Raw genomic sequence first — 20,245 nt, 5'->3', positions numbered from 1 at the left:
ACGGATCTGAATACATGGGTAATTAATAAGGAATCAAGAAAAGGAATTTTGGCATTTGAAAGAACTTGTTACAGGAAGATTCTAAGAATAGGATGGGTACAGAAAATCACCACTGAAGAGCTCTATCAGAAGATACAACCAAAACAGAATCTAATGCAGAAGATTACAAAACGGAAGCTGCAATTATTTGGACACATCTGTAGAATGAGTGAGGACCAGAAGATAAAGACATTTATGTTTGGTATTTTGGATGGTTTAAACAGAAGAGGTAGACCATACAGATAATGGATAGACGATATAAAAGACTGGTGCGGAATGGGTGTACAAAAACTGTGCACTGGGCAAAGAAAGGTGGAAGAAGATAGTGAAACAGGCATCAGACATCAACGGACAGTGAGTCCATGGTTCGTGATGATGAAATTATTAATATTTTAATGTTGATTAATTAAATTAATATTGGTAATTATACTTGTTAATAATATATTAATAAACATAATAACATATCAGTCATGTATCACTGATAAAGTGCATGAGTCTTTTTCTTTGTCTTGGATATCTAAGAATTTTGTGTTAGTAATTAACACATATTCTTCAACATTAATTGTTACACTTGATAAAAGTTAGCCTTGGCTCTAACCAAAGCTTAAAAATTGACAGGGTTCTGGACTAAACGTGTGATTATGATATATTAATAGAACATGGTTTTGATTACTTTGTACTTTGTTACACCCTCTCTCTTTTCCTTATACCTGACTGGTGAGTCAGCACAAAATTTTTCAAGTTATAAATGTGTGTGGCCATATGATAGTGTTATTCAGCTGCAGTGCATATGTTGATGGCAAGTTTTTTTTCAAGTATTTATATATAGTAGTAATGTGATTAATATCAATAAGGATTTACTTGCTTAGTTAATTTTCTAATGCTGAAAATGTTTTATGTTTTCTAGGATGACTATAATTAAATAAAATATCTTTTTAATGGAATATTAAGTATTGGTTTTATAGGATAATTTTAACTTTGTTATTGGTATCTCATTCTTCTTTTATCTTTCAGATAATATTTTGCTGTCGATCATTGGGCTTTAGTTGGACATGATCAAGCCAAAGCCAAATGATACATCACAGAATGAAGAGAACCATCAGTTGCGAAAATCTGAATCCCTGCATCCAACAGGAGAAGTGAAATTAACAGGAAGTTCTAATCACTCATCTCGTCCATCTAATAGTGGAAAGCATGTGACTTCATCTCAGAATATTAAGTCTTCCTATAATCGCTTTATGCAACGTCATGCATGTAAGCTTTCACATCATGATGTGTCTAAACATGAACGGCTTTGTTCACCAGAACCAAATAGTAATTCATTAAAAAGTTTAAACATTTCAAGGCGACGTCCTTGTAGTGTAGTAGATACAGGGTCTACTAAAATAAAATCAGATACAAATGCACCTAAAACTAACTCATCTTATGGATTACTTAACTCACGACATGCACAAGTGAAAGGAGAACATCTTGCAGGAAAACAAAAAAGTTACCGTTTAAAAAAATGTCCTTCTGAGTATTCTTCAATAGTGGAAAAAGATGATGCTCATCAGTCATCTGCTTCCACACAAGCTAGTCAGAAGTCTGTAATCACTGATTCAAAATTAGTTTCTTCAATGCATAGCCCAGATGATCATTGCATGCATTATGATGACACTGAGAAGCAGGTTGAGAAAGATTTGGATGCAAAACATCATTCCCTAGGACGATCAAAATTAGAAGTTGGTGATGGCAGTAGAAGACTAACTTCTTCAGTATCTGATGTAAATTTAAATTCTGGAGTTTCTTTACAAGAAATTTCTGAAGATCTTGCCTGTGATATTAGGAATACTGAATATGATGCACACATTTGTGATCTTAATGATAAACTAGATGAAAATTCCATATCTTCAGTATTACAGAATAACCAAAGGACGTTTGCAACCAGTTTAAACATTACTAGTGGACCAACATGTAAAGTAAATAACACACTAAACGAGCTGCAGAGTGAAATAACTATTGATGCTCACGAATCTGAAAATGTTGACACTTGTGAAAAAGAAATTGTGAAAAGAGATGTTGAACGTGTTGATGATGAAAGTACTAAAGGTGATAATAGTGAGAATATTGAAGAAGATGAAGCTGTAAAGGCTAGAGATACATCACCAGATGGAAGGTTTCTAAAGTTTGAAGAAGAAGTGGGACGTGGTTCATTCAAAACAGTTTATAAAGGACTGGACACTGCAACAGGGGTAGCAGTTGCATGGTGTGAGCTTCAGGTATAGTAATTGAGTGTTAGTTTATTTAGAGATAGTAGCTGAACAAGTGCATATCTAGCAGTTATTCTAATTTAGATGGAGACTTAATTTTAGATACTCTCTCCCAATTCGTAGTTCCTTTCTGCTTTTTTGTAATTTCCAATTATAACATTGAAATTACAATTAAATTCTTGGTAAAACTGCAAGACAGATGCAAGAATGTTGTAGCTGTCTGCTTTAGGATAAAGCATACATTATTTATTACTTTCACTTGTAAAAAAGTATCTGGCATCATTACTTAAATACTGACACTAAGAAAGATGTATGTTAAGCAAGTTAGCAGAGACAGTTTTTCAACAGCACCACCCAGCTTTCTTTCTAGACTGTTTTTCAACAGCACCACCCAGTTTGGCATTTATAATTAAACATGTCATCCAACATGAATTAGGACAAACTGTGAATGATCTTAGAATCTGAGCTAGGCAGCTCATTGGCAGTGTAGAGTACAATTGTACCATTAGGATAGGGATAGGCTGGCAATACATGTGACCATCAAAGGTTACATCATAAATTGGAATACCATCAACATGCAGTTTAAGATAGATCAGGAGTGAATGAGGAATACTGAACAGGAGCCAGAAATTGAAATTGCACTGAATTTACCTGGAAAGCCCTTATCAAACTAAGGTAACAGAGTAATATCTAGTGCAATTCCAGCACTCATTGCACATGTCCATAATGGATAATTATATCTAATTGTTAAAAACATTGGCTTGTGGAAGCCTAGAAAAAGCTGTTGCACCTCTGCTTAACTTGCTCAGTTTTTTTTTTCCTCCCCTCTAATATTATCAAATTCATGTATTAGCAGTTATTCATATTAAACATTTAATGGTTGACTCATACTACCACAAGAATAAAATAAGTATTATACTTTATTAAGCTAAAATTTCAGTGGATTTCATACCAGCATCCTCGGTGCACAAAAATGTTTTTCATAGAAAACGCACTTACTATTAAGTACATTTGACCCTGCTTATTAGAAGCTAAAGTGGCTCGAAAAGTTCCATCTTTGGGTCATCTCTAGAGTTTCTGGATAATGTAAAAAAAAAATAATAAATAAATAAAAATTTATATATATATATAAAGTAAAAAAAAAAAGAACAAAAAAAAAAAATTAGTCCTAAGCTACTCTAGGCCAGCGCTTCCCAAACTGTGGGCCCCCCCCCCTTTTGGGGCCGTGAAATAATGAAAACAAATATTAAATGTTTTAAGACTAAGTAGATTTTTTTAATCTTAAAAGAAGCATATTTAATTTTTATTATTTATTATTTCTTTTTTGTTTTTTTTTATATTTTAATGGAAAAAATCACAAATTTTGCTTCTTGCGTATTTCGGCGACTAATGAATATTAGTAAATATATGCTCATTCATATAAGTTTCATTTCAAAGGTATTGATAAGAAACACAAAAAAGATTATAAACACAAAATCTTGAATATAAATTGTATTGAATATAAATACAATAAAAATACAATAAATATTATAATAATATATGTCTATATTATGATTTTTTTTCGATGGGGGCTGTGAAATATTTTAATTTTTCCAAAGGGGGCCTTGACATCCATAAGTTTGGGAAGCGCTGCTCTAGGCAATACAACCTTTTGTGAGTGGCGTCACATAAAGTAATTATTAAAACAATTCAGAATTGTATGGGACAGAAGATTTAAAGTCTACAACTGTTGTGCTGTACTCTCTCAAAAGAAAAGAAATGGAAGAAATTATACTACATAGAAGCTGTTATGATTCTAAGACTCTATTTTTAGAGTCATGATTGGCACTAAAACATTTGCTGAACTGCAAGAACTATGGCAGTATTTATTTACCAAAAATTTGAGAGATGGTCATTTTAGATCACTTCCAAGTCTGTAGATTACTTTATAGCCATAAAGGGGATAACATGATAGGAATATTAGTTCTTTTGTCAATTACAGTTTTGAATTATTTCCACAGGTACTCAGTTTGCTCATGCATTATTTTTTGTGACAATTGTTTCTTGTTTTCTGAGGAGGTTGGTTTGCAATCCAGCGATATCAGCAACATAATGAATTATATTTATTTTGTTTTTGTGTTGGTACCTGTAGCAGTTAATAGGAATTTTTTTAGTGCTTATTTATGATCCAGATACTAGATAGTAGGCAGCTGACATAAAGAAAATGGAAAAAGTGGTTTTGTTGAAGATCTAAATAGCAGAGTAGGAAATGAATTCCACCAGGTATATATATAGAAATGTTCTGGGAAAATTTGGAGAAAAGGGATGAAGCTAATGGTATCTGCTGGACTTCTCTCAGGACATGGACTAATCATTACTAACACCATATTCCAACATAATGGTGTGTATAAGTTCATGTGGAGAGAGAGAGAGAGAACACAAGAAATAAGGAAAACTTCGACTGTCATTGTTGATAGTGATATCTTCATGCTGGTTCAGGATACAAGACTGCACAGAGGATTTGAAATTGGAAGTGACCCTCACTTAGTTTTAAGTAGGATAAAACTGAATATCACATTGGAAAAAAATAAGTTTTAAAAAGAATTAAAATTGAGCAGCTTTTACAGACTCAACTAAACAAACATTATTGAAGAAAGAATGAAACAGATTGAAAACAATGATCAAACATTAGAGTCTCGGTGGCAAACTCTGAAGGAAACTGATTGATTCAGCTAGGGAGGCATGTGGTGAAGTTGTCTGCAAGGATAGAAAAATAAGAATGCCATGATGGACAAAAGAAGTTAAAGAAGCAGTCCTGGAAAAGAAAAAAAGCATACTGAATATTCCTAGCAAATAAGTCAGCAGATGTCCTAAAAAAATACAGACAGTAATGTAAGGGAGGTAAGGTATGTGTGAAAGTAGCTAAACAAAAGTCATGGGAAGACTGGTAAGAATATAGAATGTAAATATCAGGAAGGTGGAAAAATATTCTGGGGACTATTTGAAAAAGCTTAGAAATGGAGAAAAGAATACTGTAAAAACAATCAAAGATGATAAAGGATATGAAAATTGGCAATAATGATATCTTAGATGTCTGAACTAAATACTTTCAAAGACTTAAAAAAATAAGCAGACAGAACAGTATTTGCAAATTTTCAAGAGGAATGTAAATTGGAGTACTTATCAATATTTGAGGTTAAAAAAAAGCCATCATAAACTTGAAATGTGGAAAGGCATCTGGAGTGATGATATTTGATCAGAAGTGCTCAAATATAGGCATAAAAGTTCTGCAGTAGCTACATTGCATAATTCAGAGGGCCTGGTCAGAAGGTCGAATTCCAGATGATTTGGAGTAAAGCTCTCATAATTGCCATTTGTAAAAAAAAGGGAATAAAGCTGAATGTTAGAATCAGAGGAATTTCTCTACTAAGTGTTCCAGGTAGGATTTATGCATGCATTCTTGAAAAGAGACAGAAAAATTGTGGGAGAGAAACTTGGAGAAGAACAAGCTGGGTTCAGGCCAAATAGATTGTCAAGATCAGATTTTCACTTTACTACAAATAGTTGAGAAATTATTGGAATATGATAAGAATCTGTACTTGAGTTTTGTTGATCTGGAAAAGGCATATGACAAGGTGCCCAGAGAAAGGCTTTTCAAAACACTGCAATTATATCGGGGTAAATAAAACATTATACCAAGTATACATAGTCTATATTTAAGTTGTAAGTCAGCAGTTAGAATTGAAGGAAATACAGAAAGATAGTTTGATATAAAATCAGGTGTAAGACAAGGATTCACATCATCTCCGCTCTTATTCGTCATCTGTATGGATGACATTATGAAAGAAAGTGGCATTAAACCTGATATTAGAATCAGATATCAAATTTAGATCTTTGCTTTATGGGGATGATGTTGTACTCCTAAATACATCCAATGCAAGTCTCCAAGATTCTTTAACTAAATTGCATAACAGCTGTAACAAATTTGGCATGAAAATCAGCAATAAAAAGATCAAAACTATGAAAGTAAGAAGGAACATGGGAAACTTCAGCTGCATTCTCAATGGAGAGAACAAGTAAAACATTTCAGCTGTATAGGCAGAGTTTTCATTGAAGATGGCAAATTAAATTTGGAAATAGCTAACAGAATAAGCAAAATAGATATTTTGAGTAGCTGGTTGAATAAACTTATATGGAATAAGTAAAAAATTAGCTAAATCATGAAACCAGCAGTATACATAACAGTGTTGAAACCAGTTATGGATATGAGAATTGGGTTAGAAATAAAACCCTTATGATAAAGACTAGAAACCACAGATATGAGAGTTCTTGGAAAAATTAGGTGAGTGATTAGATGGCAGCAGTGGCAGAATCATATTAAAAATGAAAATATTAGAAAGGAAGTTGACATTGTTAGCATTGAAGAATGTGTGAGCAGATGTAACTAAGGTGGCATGGCCACTTAAACAGAATGGGAGAGGGAATATTAGCAAAACAGATGTTTGATGCCAAAATGGCTGGAAAGAGACCTAGATGAAGACCAAGGTCTATGTGGATTGATTCAGTCAAGTTCCTTAGAAGCACAAAATGTTAGGTCTGACAATATTGGAGTGTTGACTAGTAATATACTAATTGAAAGGAAAATTGTTGATAGGAGATTAATAATAATGTAAACTTAATCATGTAGTGCTGTCATAGTAGCTTGAACACCCCTTGAGGGTACATTCAGGAAATTGATGATGATGATGATACTAGATACTTTTACTAGTGAAATAGACAACTATTAAAACATTTTTCATTAAAAAAAATACTGGAGTAAAGCCCATCTCTTGATTATATCATAGTCCTTTTATTGATTTATTGTGTGCTATATATATGTGATAAATTGGCGAGTCTATTTTGCCACTATGATAAATAGGCAAATGTACTACAACTTTATTGTATATAGCATAAAAGCAAAAGTAATCAGATGTGAGGCAGTCCACCACAATTGTTACTGGAATCTTGACTGTAAAGGATATCTGTTTGCGGATATCAAAGTGATCTTATTCTTTTTTGTGAGTGCTGCCAGATCTTGATAAGAAGCATGATTTTGTTTGATAGTTTCCTTTGATGGCAGCACTAATTATAGAAGATTATCTATTATGTGAAGAACCTCCATATCTCATTCATGTAGATTGAGTCCTTTGGTTGGAATGGGTTCAAATCTCATCTGGGTTGCAAAGAACCTTGATCATGGTTTTTTGACTGAAGGTTAGTTAAATGGTCTCATGTGGAGGTGGGAATGTTTTTTCCTCCTGGAAACTCGGTTGTTAATTCAGCAAAACAGCCAAACTGGCTGGAAGAACATGCAATTTATAGCCATAGCAGACAATGCAGATTGAATTAACCATCCTATCATTAAGCAGCATCAGATTTCTAAGAAGCCAAGTTATTTGGCTATGATGAGCCATTGAGCCTAACACAAAAGGGAAGATATAATGAGATCTATTATATTTTTAGATATTTCACATATTGCTCTAAAGTAAATAGAGAGAATTCAATATATTTTACTAATTTTGCAATTTAAAGAGGCTGTTCCACATTCTTAATTTCAGAATAACTATGCATGCAGTAATAAGCAGTTGGTCCATTATGATATGTGTCTCCATAGTGTAGTCACACATATGATGTTGGCCTGGTTGGCTGAGTGGTTAGTGTATCCGCTCTCCAGCCAAAAGGCTGCGAGTTCGAATCCCGCCGTGGGCACGGATGCTTGTGATTGTGAAAATACTGGTGGTGGTCGGCGGTAGATGGTGTTGGTGTAGATGATGAAGGTAGTTGCGGTTGGTGGAGTGGTGGAGATGGAGAGTTGTAGAGTAGGTGCCCTCCCTCAATGAGTCTTTGGACTCCCTGGAGGTGTTATGTAATAATAATAATAATAATTTGACCTTGGGTTGGAAAGACTTGGTTTGAATCTCTTCTAGAACATGAATAATCTTTTAATAAGGTTTTTTCAACTGAAATTGAGTTAGCATTTCATATGACAAGTTTTCCTCATCCAAAAATGCATTTTTCTCCTTTAGGAAACTCAGATTTCAGTTTGAAAAAGGAAGCAACTTGGCTAAAGAACACATCTGATTAACTGATATAATATATATGTTGTAATAGATTTAACGGTATTGATATGAACACAGATGGATAAGAAAATAACTATTTATTAACTTAAAAGCTAATATTTCGCTGGTATTATATCCAGCATCTTCAGAGTACACAACACAAAGTTTGTTACAAATGAAAGACAACCACAATCCAGTGTAACAGTGAGACTAGTATAATTAATTGCTGCATGCAACACAAGATTAAAGTCCTAATAGGGTGCCATCTAGGTAAAAAAAAAAAAAAGTTCCAAGTTTTGAAATAGTAGTCCAAATAATAATAGTCTTAGAAAGTTTGAAAAAAATAAAATAAAAGTAATAAATATTAATTTGGTCTTAGGATGACAGTCTCCCAAATCTTTGGTAGATTTATACAGCCATACTTGTTAAGGTTTGGAGTATATTTTAAGGCTTCTGTTGATTCCGGGAACAACCTTTCTGACTTGTAGAAGCTTCTGTGCATTACTTTTGTTTCTTTCCAATTGATCCTGTGTGCAGGGGTATCCAAATCATGGTCTGCCATAGCTAAAGTGTCGGATATATTTTTCAAAATTATCCGTCAAAATTATAAACACATTTGTTACTTTTATTCAAAGGGCTGTTGTGTAAAAAATCAGCCTCATTATGGCAGTAATGAGGCTGATTTTAAAGGGCATACTGTGTGTATAGCAAGCATCTGTATTTGCTCTGCAGATCTCCACAAAATTTAAAAAAAAAAAAAAAAAAAATGAGGACTAAGAGAAAAGCTCTTCAGAACTACAATTGTGTGGGATACATTGGATATTATACATATTACTAGGGGCTCTGCCCCACCCCCCGATGCCTACGGCACCCAAACCCCCATGTTTCGGACTGGTACGTCGGTTCTCCTTGAATTTTGAAGACTCGACACTCAGGGTAGCCTCTGAGTTTCAAAACGTTTCAAGCCGATGTCACATCCGTTTCCAATTTCAGCTTATCATTTTATAGTATAGAGTAGATATAGACCGCTTAGTTATAAGATTGTTAGAATTGAAGGATGTATATGAAAATGGTTTCATGTAAGATAAGGGCACATGCACAATATCTCCATTCTTATCCATATGGATGTGGCATTAAATGTGATATCTTTTTGCTACATAATTTTTAGTGATGGTAATTTAAATATGGAACTAGATAAATAAGCAAAAGCTAGTATTCTGAGGAGCAAGCTAAATAAATTTGTATGAAAAAAGAGAGAAATTAGCAAAGCACCAACTTAACAGTATACACAATAGTGCTGCTGAACATTTTAACACATGGATCTGAAAGTTATAAAAATAAATCGGCAGTTTTCATTTCTAACCTATCTTATAGATGAGTTAGAAATAAAATAATTGATCAAAGATTAGAGATCAGAGATCTTCAATAGCAGAATCAGATTTAAAATGAAGATATTAGAAAATCAACTTGAGATGATCATATGCGAGTAGAGTTCAGCTAGGGCGGTATGGTCATGAATGATTGAGGAAAAATTAGAAGATATTGTTTAATGGCAAGAAAATGACCTAGAGGACACAATTTAAGCAGAGATTAATCTAGTTAGTAGTAATTTATAAGTCTGACAGTATTGGTAACCTGGCATATAATATTCATTTAGATTGTTATATGCTAGGGAAGCTAGTAATGGTCAAAACAAAAAAAAAAAATCAGCTAACGCCTTTTTATTCCCGTATATACGGGAGTAGGCGAGGCCATTTAGCCCTATCTAACTTTTGGAGACTGAGTGGGCAGTTCAATCTCCACTGGTACCCAATCAGAGACAGATGGCCCAAGGCTATCACTAATTAAACGGTACACAGTGAAGAGAGACGGCTCAAATGTGCCGCCATCTCGTGGTTCCTAACCCTAACACAATATATTTAATGTCTGAAATAATGTGGGTTCTACGGTCGATTTTCTTGAGTTTACAGGACGAAAAACCCGAGTTTCCGGGAGGAAAAACCTGCTTGCCTGTGCCAGAGATCGACTAACTCGGAAACCGGTCGAAAAAAGGCTTAGAAAAATTTCCTCTAGTCACCGACTAGACTCGAAACCAAGACTTCCTTCGTGCGGCCAAGCGCGGTGGTGTGCAAACGCCACATCCACTGAGCTACACAGGCTCTAGTAATGGTATAAACATAATTAGTATTTGCAGGTGTAGACATCTGTGGCTAATTGGTCAAAAGACATATTTCGGTGATTACACCACATTTTTTATTATTCAGTTATATATACTGAAATAATAGTTCCCGACAAGTTTCGTAAATCGTAGGATTTACATCTTCAGTAGTAAATAGTATAACTTAAAGTTTAAACAAGAGAAATTAATAAATACAGATCATAACCGTCTGGCTGTTCATAAACTCAAATAACAGAATGCAGATATAAATGTTATTGACGTTGAACAATACTGGACGATGTCGCATGTTCTTGTTCTCGTTCATATAGTCAGAGCTCAGATTGAGGTAGATTTTTTAATAGAACTGACCACACTTGATGGAGAATTAAACCTTGATTTTTATTGCATTGGGTTGGGTTTTTCAGCATATTAGCAGCTTCTTTAAATTTTCTTATGTAGCTGTTGTTTTCTATGTATGACATCGTCTTTTCTTGCCAGAGTATATCGTGTCCAGTGGAAGTGGTGTGGAAAGCATTTTTTTGTTCTCTTTTGTATTGTATGTCTTTCTTTTTGGTGTTCAGCCATGCGTATTTCTCCAGATCTTCCTGTCTGTCCTACGTAGCAAATCCCGCAAGAGCAATGGATTTTGTAGACTCCTGGTTTTTTAAGAGAATGATGAGGTGGTTTTGGTGGATGTAGGAATCTTTAGATTTTTTCCATAGGAAGGAAGGCTACTTTTATGTTGTGTTTGTTCATTAATTTGGCTAGCTTATCTATAACATTTTTGATATAAGGAAGCGAGATTGCGTTTTTGTAATCCTGTTTTATTGTGTTGTTAGTTGGAGGCATTTTAAGGATTTAAGGATTCTCTTGATGGTTTTTGTTTCATACCCATTCTGTTGGAGGATTTGTGTTAAGTATTTTAGTTCTTCATTACATCTTTTTTGTGTGCTGGAGATATTGTATGCTCTGTCTTGAAGAGTTTTAATTGAGCTTATTTTTTGTGAAGGATGGTGGTGTGAGGCTGCATTTAGAAATCTTCCTGTGTTTGACGGCTTCTTATATACTGAGAAGGAGAGTTTATTTTCTTCATTAACTTCTAATAGAATATCTAGAAAAGGAATTTTCTATTTTCTTGTTCTAAAGTGAATTTTATGGTGTTGTGCAAATTGTTGAGATAATCTTTAAAATTGACAAGGTCATCTGTTGTTCCATTCCATATGATGAAAATATCGTCTACATAGTGTAGCCATATTTTTGGTTTTTTATGATAATTCTTTAGAGCATTGTTTTCGAATTTTTCCATAAATAGGTTTGCTAATACCGATAATGATAATGATGAACCCAAGGCCAGTTTCTGGTTCCATTCCCAGATTCTGTCTTGATAGGTGAAAAAAAGTATTGTTTATACAATGTTTAAAAAGATCTAAGATGTCCGTGGGGGAAGAGGTCTTCTAGGAGATTCAAAATTTCTTGTCTCAGGACGTTTGTAAACAAGCTGGTAATGTCTAGACTTGTTAAGATGTCTGTTGAACCAATATGTATATCTTTCACTTTTTCTATGAAATGTGTACTATTTTTTATGAAGGAAGATGTTTTTCCTATGTGATGTGAGATCATGTTGGTGAGGTATTTCGCCAAGTTGGAGGTTGGGGAATCTCTTCCATCTACTATTGGTCTTAAAGGTATATCTGTCTTGTGGATCTTTGGAACACCATAGATTCTTGGTATCAAAGAATGTTTTGATTGTAAGTATCTTTTAAGTTCTTCCATCCAGAGAGGCACTTTTTTTATGAGATCATTTGTTTTTTTGTGTGTATGCCAAGTCGGGTCTCTGTCTAAGGGTTTGTAGATGTTTGTATCCTCCAGGAGACTTTTCATTTTATTATCATATTCTGTAGTATTTAAAATGACAGTTGCATTGCCTTTATCCATTTTGATTATGACAATACTTTTGTCATCCTTTAATTTTTTAAGGCAAGCGTATTCATTGTAAGGTAGATTCCTATAAGGTAATCTGCTTTTTAATAGTAAAGCTGTACTCTCTATACGGATAAGATCTGCCATGTTGTCTGGTAGATTTCTAATTCCTTTTTCTATTTGTGCTATGATATCAATTTTTGGTAGGAAACGTGGGGTTAAGGCAAAGTTAAAACCCTTAAGTAAAAGGTTGTTCTCTTTTTTGTTAGAACTCTCGAAGAAAGGTTAATAACTACGTTTGAATGATCTAGTTATTTTTTTATGTATTTCTTTCTTCTGAAGGAGTAAGTTGAACTTATGAATTAATGTATGTTTCTTCTGTTCTGAGATCACTATTGCTTTGTTGAATGTAACCCTATCAATGTTGTTCCATAGGTAGGATGGAAGAGATGTGGCCAGTTCATTATGAAGAGAAAAAGTGTTATTACTAATTAATGCTAATTCAGCTCTAGTGACTGTAATTCTTTCTCTTAAAAGAGCTAGTTCCATTTTATGATAAATTCGAGGCCTTGTTTGTATGGAATATGCGTTTGATTTTGATGAATTTCAGGATGACTTCATTATCTCTACATCGGATGAGGAAAATTAGACAGTTAAGGAAGTTGAGATGTTTAATGCGTAGTTTCTCTAGTTGTATGACTTTATGCCAAAAGCACTCACCGTAAGTTTGTAATTGCAGGTGTAGACTTCAGTGTCTAATTGGTTCAAAAGACATATCTCAGTGATTACACCACATTTTTTATTATTCAGTTATACGATATACTGAAATAATAGTTTCTGACAAGTTTCGTAAATTGTAGGATTTACATCTTCAGGGGTAAATAGTATAACTTAATAAACTATATTAAATAACTTAATAACGTAAATAAATAAATAACTTAATAACGTAAATAGTATAAGTTTAAACAAGAGAAATTAATAAATACAAATCATAACCATCTGCTATTCATAAACTCAAATAACAGAATGCAGATATAAAGCATTATTGACGTTGAACAATACTGGACGATGTTGCGTGTTCTCGTTCATATAGTCAGAGCTCAGATTGAGGTAGATTTTTTATTAGAGCTGACCACACTTGATAGAGAATTAAACCTTGATTTTTATTGCATTGGGTTGGGTTTTTCAACATTTATCAAGATTCTATGATAAGAATTAGTATTATTATAGAATTTTGTAAACTTTCTGAGGCTACATATCAGCAGATAATTTTATAATGGTGAAGAAATTATATTCTTGCTTTAATTCTTTACCCAAGATGAGAAAACAAAATTTGTGTATGAAGTACCTTCATGACTGGTCTACTTGGAAGTTGTTGACTTCACATTAGTTGCCTCAATATCTTATAATGCAAGCACACGTCCTTTCAGACATGATATCGCTGTGCATGATGGAAAGGATCACTGCCCAGACCAGTTTTAACTTATTTGATGTTTCATCAATGGTAGCTAGATCCATGAAGATATTGAGGTTAAACCAATGCAGAAGTAATATATTTTCCATATGAGTAGTAAGGTGAATCGCATGTTACAGTGGTGTTCAACCTTTTTTACTACTTGAGCTACTTTTCTATAAAAAGTTATTCGGCAATCTACTCTCTTATATAGATCACGTTCCCCACAACCTGATATCTGATTACGCACAAATAAACAACTAAAAAAAAAAAATACACAACTAAAAACTTCATTTGTGTATTTAAAAATTTATTTATCATTTTTAATTATTTTAATACAACAAAAAAAAAAATATATATATATATATATTGGAATAAAATATTTATTTCTCTATTTTGGAAAACCAAAGTTGGAAAAAACAACAGATTGATTACAAACTTACAAATTACAGGAATTGCTGGCTGATTTAAAAAAAAAAAAAAGTTAATGTGAAATTTGGCATTGCTTGGACCTCGAAATATTTTCATAGTTAAGTTGATATGAAGAAGTGGCTAATCGCAGACAATCATCCAAATGATCATTTGTAATTTGGTTTCTTAATTGATTTTTTATGACGGTCATATTTGAAAAAGCAGATTCTGACAAGTATGTTGATCCGAAACACGACAGAATTTTTCGTGCAGTTTCAGTTAATATTGGGAATTTTTCATGTGCATACTTCCAAATGACTTCATTGTTTATTGATTTTAAATGTAAACTATTCTGAATGTTTATTATCTCAAGTTCTACTTCATCTTGGTTTATATCAAATAGCCCACTAATTTTATTTGAAATTTCTGTGATGTTCAAGTTTTCTTGAAATGGATTATTGATAAACGATAGAATCATTTCAGTTTTATTAAAATCTTTAAATCTTGAATTTATTTCTTCCTCAACTAATTCTATTTCACGAATAAATTCTTTTAAATCATAGCGAAGCATTTCTTGATTTTGTTCAAAAAATTTTAATAAATATGGGAGATGTCTAAATTTGCTGTGATTTACATTTTTCTTTAATATTGTTGTAAAGTATTGTTGGAAAGTTTTTATTGAACTTAACATGTCAATTAAATTTTTATCTTTACCTTGTAACTCTAAATTTAAATTGCTTAATTTCGTACAGAAATCTACTAAAAACGATAAGTGTAACAACCATCTTTTATCACTCAATTGTGGATAAATATCTCCTTTTTCATCAAGAAAATTTTTTATATCGTTAATTAATACAAGAAATCTTTCTAAAAATTGACTTTTGCTGAGCCAGCGAACATTATTGTACAACAGAAATTCCCTATTATCATCTGCCTGTAATTTAAATAACCACCATTGCAGGGCTTTTCCTCAAACAGAATTTACAATTTTAAATGTAATATCCAAAACATCTTTCGTGTTTAATCTTTTACTACACACTACTTGTTGGTGAATGATACAGTGGTATGTTAAAAAATCTGGATATTTGTATTCGTTTTTACATAATGAAATGAAGCCTGATTTATTACCTATCATTGCAGGAGCACCATCAGTAGTAATAGACACAAGTTTAAAAAGTGGATGTTTGTGTTGTTTCACAAATTCATCAAATGCCGAAAAAATGTCTTCTCCCCTAGTCCTTCCCAATAATGGTTATATTTTCAAAAGTTCTTCTTTACTTGAATAATCTTGAAATACCATGCAAATAAATACCATTAAGTGAGCAATATCAGTGAAATCATTTGATTCATCAAATTGTAATGAAAACGCAACACACTGGTGAATGTCTGACATTAACCTTGCCTGGAAACTTTTCTCTGGCAATTGGAACTCTTCCTTTCGGCAATTTGAAATCTTGTCTGAGGCCTAGAAGTAGTCTCTCTCTAGGGGCGTTTCGAACCGAGAAGCTCCTTTCTGGAAGCGGGAAACTCCTCTCTCAAGCAACGTGGATATGGGCAGTCTCTCTGACGGTGACTCTGTACCGGGCGGAAGCCTCCTCTCTGACAGCAATTCTGGAACCGGGACCCCTTCTGCTTGCTTCAGTCCCTTTTTATTAAACCTCCTCTGAGACCTCGAATGAAGTTTGGCAACCGCCAAAGAATCGGGATGAGTCTTTCATCTTAAGTTTCAAGTTCGGCATGCCTTTTGTTCTCCTCCGCTTTTTTTTGATTGTAAGTTGCCGGCCATTGGAAAGTTGTTTGAACTCTTTCTGACTGACTTCGGAGATGTTTACACTTAGAGCCTGCAAGCCTTTCTCATACATACAAGTTTCAATAACAGTCTTTCTAATGCCGCCATTACAGCTTCAGCAACAAAAACATTGTCTTTGTTTTTAACACTCTAACATATTCTTATTAAAGTGGTATATACAGTTAGCTTCGAAAGAGTTATTTACAGAAACATCTAATACAAACTATACCGAGACAAACAAAGTTTATTTTTTTACAATAATCACATGGGCCTTAACCTAAGTAAAAAAATCGATGTAATGTGCTTCTTTGGAATATTTAATATTTAAGCTACAATCATGTTTTTACGCTTTGCTTATAATCGTATTTACTTGGCTCTCTGTTTGACTTCCACTGATCCAAATTAATTCATTTACCCGGACTTATAAGAAAATTACTGATTTGACAATTTTAATGAAAAATAAATAATGTTTTACACTGTGCTTATAATCGTATTTACTTGGCTCTGTTTGACTTCCACTGATCCAAATTAATTCATTTACCTGGACTTATAAGAAAATTACTGATTTGACAATTTTAACGAAAAATAAATAAACAATAGCAATACACTTAAAATGAATTAAAAATAATACAAAATAATGATAAATAAAATATGTTTTCAGTTTTAATTAAATTTGGAAGTAAGGAGGAATACACAAGAGATCGACCAAAAATCGCTCTGCAAACGATGGGTTGAGCACCCCTGGCATGTTAGAATTGTTTGCATGTCTGAAAGGAAGTGTGTCTTGCATTATTGGACACTAAGGCAATGGATGTTGTCAGCAGGCCTCCATACACAAGTTGACCAATTGTGGAGATACTTCACAACTTTGTTTGCTTAAGTTTATTTTATTTGTGTGGGTTTGCTCCTCATCCTCCATCGTCCCTTAGGACTGGTTGAGCCCTCCTAATGAGGGATTAAGTATGTATTTTATGACTGCAGATCAGTATGTGTGTGTTCACGGGCTGGTTTCTGTTCTGAGGGACAAAAAACCAGATTTTCTGGGGTGAAAAAAAAAACCTACTTTTGTATGAGGGGGGGGGGGGGAAACCCTCTGCACGAGACACACATCATGGATGGGAAATGAACCCAGGTCTTTCCAACCAAAGGGCTTCATCTATACCAGTGATGGTGAACCTTTTTACCCAGGTGTGTCATTTTTTTTTTTAATATTGATGTTGTTGATGTGCCACTTGCATACATGCATTATGAATGTAACTACATAATCATAGATGGTGACTTATACATATCATATTAGGCTATTTATTTAATAGGACATTGATATAAAATTTATGAATTCATATTATACAATTAATTTAATAAACTGAAATTACAAACTTACATTTAATGACTTTTCTGTTGCTGACTTCTGGTAGAAAGTTCTTTCAATGAACAAACCTACCTTCGCCTTAACTGAGAGCAATCTTACATGATTTATCGCAGTTTTTCATCAGAATACCAATATTTTTCAACATCCAAGGTGTGTCACCTGAAACCCTCAAGTGTGTCGGTGCTGACACGCGTGTCATAGGTTCGCCATCACTGATCTATACTAACTGAGCTACGGAGACTCTTATGATTAAAGAATTAATACAAGAATTCTTTTCTATTATCATTTATTCTGTAACCAAGTGAAAAAAAAAATTCTGCAATTATCTATTCCGAGTATTTTACTGATATGGAGATGCATTTTTTTTATTTGTATATAGAAAATATAACTTCTGCATTAGTTAACCTTAGCATCTTCTTAGAATCTAGTTTCTATTGATGAGACATCAATAAAGGTCGAAACCAATCTGGGCAGTGACCTTCCTGTAATGAATAGCAATATATGTTCACAAATAAGTGCATTTTGCATTATGGGATACTGAGGCAATTGATGCAAAGTCACAGCCTCCATGTACAAGTAGACCAATCATAAAGATGCTTATGTGAAGGGTTAAAATGGGAATATAATTTCTTTTCTATTATAGTTTGCTTTGTAACTAAGTGGAAAAACTTTCTACATTGTCATGTTGATGTTAATTATATTGATTAAAAGGAATGGGAGACAAAAGAACAAGTGTTTTTGGTTTATATCAAATCAGAGGCTGAAAAATAAAAGTTGTTAAATGGAAAGTAATTATGCAATGTTAATTGTATTAAACTCTCATAATATTTGATACATCCTATGGATATATCCTAAAAATGCTGATGATATTTGAGCATTTTTGATTGACATTTATGCATTCCATGTTTCCAATGGTTTTTGAAATGTACTCATGATTGCTTATTTGAACTCTGTGCATCTGTACATTTAGTACTAGTTGCTTCTTTCACAAGTATTTCTTCCCCATCTCTGTTCTTATTTTAATTTTATTTGTAATTGCCATACTAACAGAATGTTAAAACTCAATTATAAAAATTGTGATTTATTTCAGTAACAGTACTACATCGAATGGATGGATGGCTTATGGGAAAATGAGACATATTCAGAAGTGATATCCCTATGAGTCTAAAAAGGAAAGCTTTTTCGACCAGTGCATACTTCTTGTCCTAACATATGGAGGAGAAACATGGACTTTAACAGAAGTCCTAAACAAAAAAGCTGAGAACATCACAATATCGCATGGAAAGAAGTATGCTAAAAATAACATTAAGAGATAGGAAGACAAATATCTGGATAAGATCTCAAACAGGTGTCATGGATATTGTAAAATACATTAAACAGGCTAAGTGGAGATGAGCTGGCCATATTGCCAGATGCAGTGATGGGAGATGGACTAGAAAAACAACAGAGTGGTGACCAGTGGATGGAGCAAGACAAAGAGGAAGACCGAGAAGAAGGTGGAGGGATGAACTGGAACAAATTGCAGGAGTGAGATTGATGGGAGAGGCAGAAAACCGAGTGATCTGGAAAACCATGGGAGAGACCTTCATCCAGCAGTGGACAGAGCCAAAAGGGTTGAAGAAGAAGACGACTACATTGAAACAAGTCATAAACTACATAGCATATGTAGTTTTCATGACTTTTTTGTTAATATGGCAATTAGTTAATAAATTGCCATTAAGAATAGGTTACATAAAGTTAAATGTTTATTTTAAAAAAAAAAAGATGAGACAGCAGTTTTGTTAAAACTTTTCTGAGCTAAGTTTTATTGAACAGGAAGTAAGTGTTCTGTGTGCCCCTTGGATTTGGATTTCGTGGTAATTTTTTTTTTTTTTTTTTTTTTTCTTTTTCAGAACTTGTTGATTGTGATTTAGGCTCAATGTGAAGCTGGAATTTTTCACTTGAGCTACTCATTTGAGACATGCTATTTTTATCTTGAATTGCTTTGTCACATTTCTTGGCTTACAAAGCTTAAGAAGATCCTGGGTTTTGGTGGTATAAAAAACCATCATTCTTGCAAGGATATTTTAGTTATTCAATTAGAGCAGGAAAACAAACTTTAATCAGATTATGGAAAGGGGCAGTCATTGAGGTAATCTGTATAATAAACTGTTGGAATCCAAAGGAACATGGGACTCAGAATGGCTCTTGGTGAAAGATTTTCTTAGGAAAGGAAATGTGGACAAGGTCTTGAGTTAAGAAGAGCTAACATCTGCTGTATGTTTGAAAGAAGAACTGGTTTAAAAAAAAGTCCAGAATGCTGGAAGGTGAGGATTAGCTGATATTATGATGGGTAAATGGACAGATAGTGTTAGATTATTACTAATAAATACTTATAAATTACTAACAAATTATGAACATTGAAATCCTTGAGAGCAAAGATTTCACTGTTTAGATAAATGGAAAGTCAAGCTTTGGAAATAATGAAAATAGACTGAGTATCAGAATTTTGAGAACAACAAAGACAGTAAATGATGCAACAAAATGTGCTGTGAAATTAAATTTTGAGCAAAAGCAGATCATGCCAAAGAGGGGGGGGGGGAGATTTCAGAGATGGAATGCGATCTGATGAATTCACCATTTAGATAGTTAAGGCAGACATTGTTGAAGCTGCTACTTAGGTTCTCAGTGAAGTGATGAAGCTCATATGCAGTTAACAGGTGTGGCACTTCATTTATGTTTGTGTTATGACTGTGAATGTTCATTTAGTGTTTTATTGAATTTTTTCTTTCTTTGTTTCA

The 20,245-nt window shown here is 33.5% G+C and overlaps 1 protein-coding gene across 1 annotated transcript in view; it reads left to right on the top strand.

Annotated features, from left to right (window-relative positions):
* The window catches only part of LOC150110121 (uncharacterized), a 443,476-nt gene that overhangs the window by 30,888 nt on the left and 392,343 nt on the right, over window positions 1-20,245 (top strand). The window contains 1 exon segment of the mRNA XM_090397974.1: window positions 1,054-2,297. Coding sequence (XP_090254100.1) covers window positions 1,092-2,297 — 1,206 coding nt within the window. The 5' untranslated portion in view covers window positions 1,054-1,091.

The sequence above is a fragment of the Typopeltis vanoorti genome, chromosome 1, assembly GCF_054136105.1.
Source record: "Typopeltis vanoorti isolate ZY-2024b chromosome 1, IOZ_Tvanoo_1.0, whole genome shotgun sequence".
In the NCBI taxonomy this organism is placed as follows: Eukaryota; Metazoa; Arthropoda; class Arachnida; order Uropygi; family Thelyphonidae; genus Typopeltis; species Typopeltis vanoorti.
The sequence above is the reverse complement of the archived record's forward strand: the minus strand, read 5'-3'. Positions and strand labels throughout refer to the sequence as shown.